General features: G+C 36.6%; 1 protein-coding gene across 2 annotated transcripts in view; it reads left to right on the forward strand.

The window, feature by feature from the left end:
- LOC145668406 (protein sneaky-like) overlaps nucleotides 1-12,024 on the forward strand; it is a 127,365-nt gene that overhangs the window by 113,488 nt on the left and 1,853 nt on the right. The window contains exons 11-14 of one of the 2 annotated variants that reach the window (XM_081736208.1): nucleotides 1,219-1,345; nucleotides 5,747-5,863; nucleotides 6,901-7,043; nucleotides 8,682-8,795. In XM_081736208.1, coding sequence (XP_081592334.1) covers nucleotides 1,219-1,345; nucleotides 5,747-5,863; nucleotides 6,901-7,043; nucleotides 8,682-8,795 — 501 coding nt within the window. Of the gene's footprint in view, nucleotides 1-1,218; nucleotides 1,346-5,746; nucleotides 5,868-6,900; nucleotides 7,044-8,681; nucleotides 8,796-12,024 lie in introns of those variants that run through there. The other variant, XM_081736209.1, reaches the window with a different exon arrangement.

A 12,024-nucleotide genomic window follows, 5' to 3' on the forward strand; every position in this document is an offset into this window, starting at 1 on the left:
GAAAAATACAAATAGAACTTACAACTGTAAGTGATGAACAGCAATAATAATAATAAAAACTTATAAATAGGAAATTAATTGTAAGGGTCGCAGGCAAGAAGGTGTGATAAAAGTTGGCCATGTTGAGGAAGCCTAGTCTATTGCATCATTAAGTCTTTCGTAGTCTTTGTTTTAACGAAGTGCAAGAGAAATTAAATCAATTATAATAATGGAACAGCAGAATGCATACGTAAACGTGTCGGTATATAAAAAGAGTAAAGAATTCACATAAATGCCTGCACGGAAGCTACATACTAACAGACATACACTAGTCTGAAAATAGTTCTACAAAATAAACAAATTTTGTATCCACTACCAAAACAATATTAAATTATCCTGAGTAAAAAGACTCTTTCGTCCTTCTACTTTTTGACGTTTAGATAAAACGAAGAGGGAAGGGACGGGGAAGAGGGGTAGGGTGAAAACGTGGCAACAGCGACTTGCCAAACAGAAAGCGGAAAGTGTTCTGACCACCTAGTTGATCCTAGCGCCACCACTGAAATTGGAGTTCACACATCATGTCATCTGTGTCTTACTATACCAACTACAATCACTAATAATTATATATTTTGGGGTTGCTACATGGGTCGTACAGAAACGTCAATCCTATACGAGCGTGCGTATTTATTTGTTTGCAGTTTAAGTTTGGTGTGGATTTATAAAGATGTTAAAAATTTTCCCGTCCCGAAAGGGGTATTTGTATATTGGAAGAGGATATTATTATTTAAAAATGTAATTTTAGTGTAATATTTAACTCTAGTTTAAGCCCAAAACAGCCCTGAAATGCTAATTTCAACTGCTGATTTTTGAAAAAAATCCGAAAAAATTCTATACTTCCCTAACATCCCAATGTGAAGGTCTCCAACATTTAGTTTTCCACACACACACTTCAGCTCTTAGGCCGGTGCTGCCTTACTGTCACATTCAGTTTTCGCCAATAAGTGCTTGTAAATGGTCTCCGATTAAGATTTTCATCCATATATATACATATTGCTTGCTATAGATAATTTCTTGCCATACAAATAGGTCTACTGCGTAAATATCTTGCAATTATATATATATATATATATATATATATATATATATATATATATATATATATATATATATATATATATATATATATATATATATTGTTAGAACATTGTATATTTTTATGTATCACATCAATTATTTTAGACAGGTCACATGTTTAAGCTGATATTTGAAGTGATGACTGCATCAACATTTGTGATACTTGACCGGCTTGTATACGAGACTCTGGATCTTGTCAGAAGGCATGCGTACATTGAATATACTCAATCAGGTAGGTTAATTGTATATTTGCCAAAATTGATGAGAAAAATTAGCGTATTAAAATTTAAAGATTTAGGTACAGAAAAATAATTGATTAAATAAAAAAAATAATGTCAGAAAAAAGTGACGGTTAAAATAAAAATTATAAAATTAAAATGAAAAATATTTTTCTCATTTATGCAATGGAAATTGTCTTCCTCGAGTTGTAAATGCAAAATTTAACGGATGAAATTAAGGACATGAGGAAATCAATAGAGTATTATGAAAAGTTACTATTTTTAAACAAAACATACGTAATAAAAATAGAATGAAAGTTCATAAAATTGCAAAAATCAATGATTTTTTTGTGTGTTTTAAAAACATTTTCTTGTGTAGCTGTTACAAGATTCGGTCATGACTTTCGCAGTATTCTGGTATACAACATATTTGCATTGATTACAGTACAATGAAAGCTGGTTAATATTAACAATACAGCCTCATGTGTTGCACTATCTGCACCTACCTTCCCGCCAGCTCCTCGGTTCCACATCGATACCACGTCTTGTTCTGAGGTGCAAAGAAGTCGATCAGTGCTGTTTTTACCTCCAGCTGATTGGTGAAGCATCGTGATTTCAGGAATTGTGCCATGGACCGAAACAATTAGGAATCCGAAGGAGCAAGGTCAGAACTATATCCCGGATGTGGCATTAGTCCGATATCATCAAGTTCCTTCACTTTTCAAGGCGAATGTGGTTTTGCGTTATCCTGTTGCAATAGGACACGATTTTGGTTTACCAATGTGGGTATTTCTGGTGTAGTGCAGCATACATCCCCACCAACTGTTTGGAATAAGGGTCGACATTAATAGTGCGACCGTTAGGAACAAAGTCGAGAATTGTCCTCTCGTAGCACTACCACACACACAGAGCATGGCTTTATGCTCGAAACGGCCCGTTTGACGATCGGTTGCTAAATCACTATTTTTGCACATTTGGATTTCGACAGAGAAAACTTTTCGTTGCATAGGACAATCCGTTTCAGGAAACGCACATCGCGGCGACTTTCTAGGAATTGTCGGCAAATATCCACTCTCCTCTGGGCCTGAATTGGGTCAATTGATGTGGCACAATGTGGCAGCTCCTGATGGTTTCCCGAGTTCTTGGATGTGACGCACTACAGTGGACTCGGACATGTCGAGTTGTTTTGACAATCGTTGTGAAGGATTTTTCTCAATGGCATGTCGTATGGCCTCAGAATCTGTTACCTTGAGGCGGCTTGGTTGATCTTCGATATTTTTATAACCTTTACGAAATTTCTCGAACTAACGAATTACTGTCCTGTGGTTCAGTGCACCTTTCCCTTTAGTCTGACAGATGTTTTGGGCTGTTGCCGCAGCGTAACGCCCAGTGCCGGACTGGCCACGTTGGCTACTTGGCAATTGCCAAGGGCTCGAAGCCTGAGGGGTTCTGCAGGAATCACGAAGCGCAGAAGCTGTAGAACTTGGTCGAATTTTCGCGATCGCAAATGCTTTCTTGAGTCTTCCTACCAAAAACATTGCGGAAGCCTAAGTTCGTCTTTCCAAAAGAAATCTTCTTGGGAGCCCTCTTGCTCATATCATACTAAATATATAGTTTAATTAAAATAAGATTTTTTTTTTTTTTTTACAATTTTCCTTTTTTCTTTCTTTTTAGAGAAAGAGTTGCAGATCCTTATTCCTTCTTGAAGTCAGTTAATTGTATTCGGGGACTAGAAATATTGGACCCTTCTGTTTATAAAAGCGCTGGACCGACCAGATTTTTTTTTTTTCTGAAAGGACTGATGTCCCACAACAAAATGATTCCAACAAATTTGTCTGTCGCTGAAGTTCGACTAAACTGAAAGCCAGTACAGAAATTTTGTTGGGACTCTACCTTTGTACTTTCTCCGCAGAGGAGCCTTTGCTCAATTCGTATTTAATGTATCCAATCAATTGTTTTTATTCGTTATTAGGAAGAGGATAAAGTGAAAACATCTCCTAGATTTTTTCGCAAAGTTTATCCATTAATTTAGTAGAGGTTTGTAGAACTTTGGTTCCTGTCACCACCGCATGGCGCGTCCTCAGGTTGCGGATCGAGAAGGCTACTAGATATAGAGATAAGCTGCAAATATACTGAATAAGCAGTCGCGGACAGACAAGAAGTGGTCCTCCACCTTCGGGGTTTGGGTAAGGCTAACAACCTCATCCTGTAAAAAAAAAAAAGTTCAGAAACATTCACAGAAGTCTCGGACAAGGGCTGATAACTTGGCACGGCCTCGGCTAAAGGAAATGGTTACCAAACATTGTCAGGGTCATCAAGTCTAGGAGGCTAAGGTGGGCAGGTCATGTAGCTAGGAGGGAAGAAAGTAGAAACGCTTTCAGTCTTGACTGGAAGACCAATCGGAAAACGACCATTAGGAAGACCTAGGCGCAGATGGGAGGACAATATTAAGATGAATCTCGCACAGACTGGAATACAAAGTGGAAACTGGATGCAGTTAGCTAAGGATAGAAGTCAGTGGAGAGCTTTTGTGAACGCGGCATTGAACCTCCGGGTTCCATAGACCATAAAATTAGTTAGTTGTAGAACTTTTGATAGCATGATTGAATTCCGAAGAACATTATGGAAGCAATGTATTGTATGGGTTTTATTATTGAAATTCAGTATTTGTGGAAATCTAGATGCCTTTGTAAACAAACAATAGCAGCTTACTTTCGCCTGTTTAAAAAAAAAAAAAACACTAAGAAATATTGATTATCATTATGTTTATTTTATTATAAAATTAAGATGTAAGAATCAGACACTTTAAAAGCATATAGCATATATATATATATGTACTGTACATAAGAGTGTTTAGTTACATGACAGCAGTGATATGCTGCTATACATTATTAATAATAATACCTTGAAAGATATGCAAGTTTTTAACCATTATGAACTTGAGGTCCAGGGTACCAGCACCTTTATTTTTAGAAATAAAATGCTGTATATATATATATATATATATATATATATATATATATATATGGGTGGGGGACTTTAAGAACTCGCGCCAAGGGCCCTGAACTTGGCCAGTCCGGCACTGGTTATGCCGGACTTCGAATTCATTCATACTGTAGCAGTTCACACATCAAACATTGCTGGGCACTCATTGTCAGTGCCACTACAAGCTGACTGAGGATGACAGAATGTCGGCCTTCGTTTTAAATAGTTTGCTTGCCATACTACTTCTTGAGCCAGTTTGACCTTGTACTTATGGTCGATCACAGCGTATACACGCGCCTACTATTCGGGTTGTGGAAATACTACAAGACTTACAACTCATTTTGTAGTTCTATAGGGAACATAATTTTTAGATTATACCCATGTATATATTATGGACGGAGGGATGGACTCAAATATAGAAATAACGATTAAGTGTATATAATTTTGAAGTTAAATCAAATATCATGTATATATGCTAATGTTCAAAAATGAAGATTAAAAATTTATTGGACTATTTGGAGTTGAGTTGAGTTGATTTTCAGTTTAACGTCCCTCTTAGCAGCAAGGCTATAAGACGGGAGCCGGGGTCCCGTTATGAGATAGGATCTACTGATTAACGTGGAATCCAAACCACATGAGCTGCCGCAGGGAATCGAACCCGGGTCTACCACGCCAAAGGGACGTATGCTAACCGCTTAGCAAAAAATGAGCTCTGAACTATCTTTAGTAGCGGGTGAAACGCAGAAATGGACACCTCACAGTTTTCCCGGAAATACGGGATCTACTGATTAACGAGTAAATTATTCACATCAATTTCAATACTTGCAACATCTCGTGCAGATAATTTCAAACAGAATTCAGTTGATTATCCAGTTACGGTATTAGATGAGTTTTACGAATGGTGACAATTTTTTTATTCGATGTACTTATATTAGTATTCAGAATACACTATATTTTTTTAAATGGTGATATGTTTAACAAGAGCGAAAAATTCAGGATTATAGATGGCAAATATTGTTTACACTTAAAAGATTAGTACTAAATGCAGGGTTGTAGCCATAGGAAGAGGGGGGAGGGGAAATGGGGATCCTAGCATTTCCATGAAGTTCATCTGCTATTTTATTAAACGTGTTTAATACTTAGGTACAGCAAATGAAGAATGTTTATTATAGAACATAAAATAACTAAAATTAGAAATAATAGACGTTTAAGTGATTAAAACAACTGAAATTGCAATTAATACATAGAATGTATTAATTTCATTTGACTTTAAACAATTCTTATTTTTCTTTGAATTTTTTAAATCATTTATGTAATCCAATGTAAACACAAAGTCAAGGCTCATATTTCAGTAGGTATCATACTGCAATAATAATAATAATAATAGTAATAATAATATGTGAGTAATATGCATTTTTTAATGCTTCCAGGTTACCACGAACTTAGATTAAGAGTTAAAGGAACAGGTTTCATTGCTAAAATTGTACGCTCTGTGCTTCGTGGATTCAACATTAGAAAAAGAGTGAAAGTTATTACAAACAATCAAGGTAGGTATGTATCAAGAACATTTTTTATTTCATCTAATATTTATAAGGCCTCTAAATTTTCTCAAAGAAATATAATTTGTAAACTTACTGAGGCATACTGCGTAGTTAATGTTTTAATTCAGACATTTTATCCGTAGAGAGTGGGAATTTGTAACTGCTGATGGGAAGAAGTATTTTGGAGAGAAATAATCCTTAACTTTTTAGGATTCATTCCACTTAAGACGTGGTGTAACTATGCATTATGGATTTCCTATCCTCTACGTAAATTGTCTGTGCTACTGAGCAGATTCAAATTTAGCACGAAGAAAAAATGACATTTTTGTAAATATACCGATGGAAGCTTCATGACAGGGCTGGATTAACCATTACGCAAAATAAGCATGTGGTTAAGGCATCAAAGGAAGGAGGCACCACAGAAATTTTACATAGCTGAATTGTCCATAGTCCATATGGTGCAGCTGAACTAGGATCTGCAAAGGGGCTTCCAATATTAAGGTCGCAATGTTAAATAAACGAATGAAGCTGTATCCGCCTAAAATGGAGACAAAAAAGATACTCGTGAACAGGTTTGAAATAATATGCGTCTTTCAGATGACACTGTAAATTAGTTTACCCCGAATCATGATTACATACATAGCTATAACGACGGTTTTCTTGCTCTTTGAAGCGTATTGTCATAATCACATTGCATGAGACATGGTGAGTGTATAAATAAATATGATCCACCACGTCATCAGTCTTTTTCAAATAAGTTAACTTAGGCAAATAAGTTGACTGAGGCCATTTCGCAGGACATTTCTCGATTTTCTAGGCGTCTTCGCAACACGCAGGACAGCTCTTTGAAAAACAGTACTATGCTGCGAAAATCAGTACGTCTGGTCACCCTATTCTGTTGAGAACATTTAATATCTTAGAAGAATAGCGATGAAATATTTTTCTTAACGATTAAAATAAAATCAAGTTTGAAAGGTTTAATAAAAAAAGAAAAATAGTACACCTTTTACAAGATTTTTCATTTATTTATTGCGTATTTACAGAATGTTTGCCAAGGCCCTACAAATTGGAGTCTTTTTATTTAAAAAGAATTTATGGTACTTACCTGTTGATTTGGTTCCTTGTATTCATGGAAGCTTTCACAAATAGATTCAATCGAGCGATCTGTGGCTTCTTTTATCCAAAGGTACAGAACTTTGTATTAATTATTGTAGATATTTTCTATGATACCGTGTAAATAATGTTTATGTATACTTGTGTCCCACATAAAATGATACTGCAAATAAAACTTTAAGTTAGTTTCAAAAAATGCCTGTGAAAACCATGTCTTTTTTTTTTTTTTTTTTTTTTAACCAGAAACCACAAAAGTTCTAGAGTGGTGGGATTATAGTGTTACCGGAAAAATGGCAGAAGTTAATCGAAGAGAATGGTGCAGATTTGGTTTCATAATGTCAATTTCAAATCACAATACATGCATCCTCAATTTTGACCTCCAAAGGCTCAATGGCGTTTAGAACCTGCTATTTCCAGCACTATTAACAAGATATGAGGTGTTAATGAATTATAGTGACAAATTATAAAGGTCGCATTAAAATTAAAAAGTTTGTGTGGACCTGTAGAAAAAATACGTAGTTTCAGAGCTAGAGATATCCAAAATCATGGCAAAGCTAAATTTCAATACGCGCTGGTTCGAATTTGAGAAACCGTGGAGAAGCTGATTATATCAGCATGGAGGAAGTCATACATATGCAATCCAAGAATGCCTATTTCATCAATGTGCAATGGATTCTGTATAGGGAATAATTCCTAGACATGCTCTCAACAGAATTTTCCGATATGCTTTGATTTCAAGATGGGTCCAAAGTAGGCAAAAAAAGGTAAACCTTGACAATAGTAGACACGGAATGTTTCGGCAGGAAGTCGGAAGTGTTAAAGACCGCCAGGATCACGGTATAATTTACGTTTTTTCACGTATAAGTGACTGATTTACAAATGGTTGCATTCCTCCAATGTACTTTACATATCAAAGTTATGGCTGCTACTTTCAATGTTATATCTTATGTTTGCTGCCTGCCATAATAAAATATATCTATATTTATACGTTATCAATGACATTGTTGAAACTTAAGAACGTTAAGACTGTCCATCTGCTGAGGAAATTTGTTGAAACTTAAGAACGTTAAGACTGTCCATCTGCTGAGGAAATTTGTTCAAAGTATATTAATTTCTTTCTCTTCCTCCAAGGACTGCAGATAAAAATAAAACTTTTTTTTTTTTAACAAAAATCTTAACCGACTTCAACACAGCATCCGTTGAGGTGTTATTTTTGGTTCTAGACCGATGATCGTTTCACTGAGGAGGCTGGCGACAGGGTCATCGAAACGATCATCTGTCTAGGAAAAAACATATCACCCGAAAACCACAACAGCAAAAACGATTCTTCAAAATCGGTACTTCTATGTGGAAGTTATGCGTGAACATACACACAGCATTTATATAAACGGGCTGAATTGTGAACTTCGTTCTTTTCTTGAAGTTAGTTAAAAATGTAGTAAAATAATACACCATTAGTTGTAATAATGTGCTGCTCAATAAATAAGAACTTAATGAAAACATAGATTAATATTTTGTAAACCGTGACGTTCACCAATTGTAGTTCAGTTTAGTCTTTTCAGTACTATTTTGAAGTACTGAAAATATGCTATAAAATCCAAGAAAGGTTCATATATACTTTGAATGTCGTTATCAGTACAGTGTTTCACACTGTGCTTCTGTAGTCACTTAATAAGAGGGCAATGATATTTTTTCTTTTTTATTTCTACAGAGAGAAAAGAAGCGAATATTACACTTATACAACGAAACATTGAAAAAGAGAAAGGCATTTTTTAAATACTTGAAGTCAAGAGTCAGAAAACAGGCACGACAGCAAAGACTAGAGGCAAGTACTTTTATTTGAACTTAGGAAAACCTAGGATTAATTGAAAGGAATGGTAATTTATATGAGTTCATGTCAAACTGGAACTTAAAAAGTTTTCTAAGGCTATCAGCCAGGTGAAGGTATTGACATCCGACGTTTCGAATGCACACACTGCATTCATCTTCAGGGATTGTAATAAAGAGACCGAAAATGTGGGGACGTATATACGGTGACTACTTAGGGGCAGAGCTATGAATGGGGATTTGTGATTGGCTGAGGAGTGCTGGCTCCTGATTGGCTTTGTTGAATGTCTGCTTTTTGTTCCTGAAAAAGCCCGACCAGATAAGGCTAAGTTGAAATCCATTGTGTCTACTGGAAATGTTCCCTTCCCGTGAGATAGTTTTGGCTTCCTTTTTGTTCTCTCCCAAAAATTGCAGCACTTGGCTACTATGGTGGTTTTTGTAAAATCAATTCTGTGTCTAAGCTCTTCGGATTGCTGAAGTCTTACGTAACTGTTGTGTTCTTTGCATCGTTGTTCTATTGTACGTTTGTAATATGTATGCTATGCCACATTCATATTGTATACGGTATACACCAGGAGTGCGGATAAAAGTCATCTTTCATTGGTTTGAGTAATGATCTGATATTGGCTGAAGGATTATGAATAACTCTTATACCATATCTGGCAAGTATTCTGTTGAGTTTCCAGAAGTGCGGCCGATGAAAAGCAATACGGTTGTAGAGAAATAATCCTCACTCTTAACTTTCTTGACTATTTTGTTTTGCGAAGTAACGACTCTTTTTATGGCCATGTTAATATTTGTATAACTGTAGACATTCTTTTGTAGCGTCGAACGAAAATGGTTGAATTCCTCTTGTACACTTTCATGGTCACTTACGGAGATTGCTGTGTGTCAAGATGTTTAGCATTGTAAAACGTTGGGGCTTGTGATGGAAGCTGCTTGCGTTGAGATAAAGATCGTATGTGTCCGCTTCCTATATACGCTGTGCCCTAATGTTCCATCAGGTTCACTGCAAACAAGAATATCAAGAAAGGGGAGGCGTCCATTCTGCTCCATTTCCATGGTGAAATTGATTTGAGGTTGACGATTGTTGAAAAATACCAGAAAAATCCTGTAGTGTTTCAGAACCATGTGGCCAGATAGTAAAAGTATCATCAACGTATCTAAAGAAACAGGACGGCTTAAGAACCGCCGCATCAAGAATTTCATGTTCAAACCACTCCATGCGAATGCTGGCAAAGACAGGAGAGAGAGAAGGCCCCATGGCTATTCCATCCTTTGTTCATAATAACATCAATTATACAAAAAGTACATGAAGGTCAGTGTATGTTCTGACCTCTGATCTCAGTTAGTTCTGGGTTGAAATGATGTCATATCAGCTGCATCGTATCTTTGACAGAATGTCTTGTGAACAGGGAAACTACGTCGAAACTGACCAAGAGATCGTTTGAATTAGCTTTCAAGTTCTTTAGAATCTTAACAAAATCAGAGGAGTTTTTAAGGAACAAAAAACACATTCAACAAAGCCATTTTTAGTAGCCACAACAACAGTAAATCAGGAGCCAGCATTTCCCTCAGCCAATCACAAGCCCCCATTCATAGCTCTGCCCCTAAGTAGTCACCATATACACATCCCCACATCTCCGGTCTCTTCATTACAATCCCTGAAGGTGAATGCAATGTCTACATTCGAAACGTCGGATGTCAATACTTTCACCTGGCTGAGAGCCCGAGAAGACTTACTGAAATCACGTCGCCAGGAAAAATTCAATTCTTTCTTCGGAACTTAAAAAGTTATGTATTCACAAAGTAAAATACCACGAGTTAATTACAGTGGTAAGAGTATCGCCTGCAGGTGACACATAACCCAAAGTCAGTCGACGTTGATTCGATTTGAGTTTAGCGTTTCTTTCAGCACTGAGACAATACCGCCGTGTACCTACAGTTTAAAGGGGAATCTGAGCCACCGTAGAGCATTCCAATTTCAATGTCCTACCGAGGCATACAATCGTGTGAGAGACTATGCCAATAGTTCGTTCATGTCATTCCAACACTAGAAGTTAGTAGGATCATTTCCTCAACGTTAACGAAATAGGTACAGTCCGCAGCAGAAAAAAAAAAAAAAAAACTGCAACATGAACATATAAGTTTATTGTGAAACTACGCCTAGCAGCGCAGGGAATCAACATAACGTATAACTGGTACGAATGACGTCAGGAGAAACCTCGGCGTTCTCCCCTGCACACTTATTTTGGAGCAAAAGACTTCGTCGTTTCACAATAAACTTATATGCTCATATTCCAGGTTTTTCGCTGCGGACTGTACAGTAGGTAAAGGGAACTCCAACACAACTAAGTTATCTTGTATTGCTTCAAAAACTTAGGAGAGGGGGGAGGCTCGAAGTTTCTTGTGCTTTCGAATTGGTATGAAGATTTTCATTGATGTCTTGTTACACGAATGTGATAACGAAAAATGTCCCTGAACGTTTAAACCCAGTTATACAGAAATCGGTGTCTTGGTGACGCTTCTTCCTTTGCACTTTAGTTTAATTAATAAGTACGATCTGTACAATATAAGCTTTCACGCATACCATATCGACCCTATCAGGCTCCATCCCGGCTCCAGTCGTTTTCCGATTGGTCTTCCAGTCAAGACTGAAAGCGTTTCTACTTTCTTCCATTCTAACCACATGACCCGCCCACCTAAGCCTCCTAGACTTGACGACCCTAACAATGTTGGGTAAACCGTATAAATTATGTAGTTCCTCGTTATGAAGTTTCCGCCATTCCCCATTCCCGTTCCTCTTGGGTCCGAATATTCGTCTCAGGATCTTGTTCTCAAATACTTTCAGTCTATGTTCTTCCCTCAGAGTAAGTGACCATGTTTCGCAGCCATACAGAACAAGCATACAACATATAATTTGTTATATGGCAAGTTATTAATGCCATTTTTCGGATCCGATAACTAACATAGAACAAACGAATTATATTCGTATTAGAATTTTTTAAAGTTACCTCACACGGTTACGTTAATTTCAAAACAATAATTTTACGTATACACTATCAGAAAGAGAAAAAGAAAAGCGAAATCTTTACTTTCTTTATATCGATTAGGTTAATGGCAACAATAAATGCAATGTGAAAGACTTAAAGAGTTCATATAAGTTAAAGAAAGATGCCCGGTATTTCTCCACAAATTGACATGGAAACACATGCTTTGAGCATGAT

Source organism: Thermobia domestica, chromosome 13, assembly GCF_964235325.1.
Source record: "Thermobia domestica chromosome 13, izTheDome1.hap1.1, whole genome shotgun sequence".
Taxonomy (NCBI): domain Eukaryota; kingdom Metazoa; phylum Arthropoda; class Insecta; order Zygentoma; family Lepismatidae; genus Thermobia; species Thermobia domestica.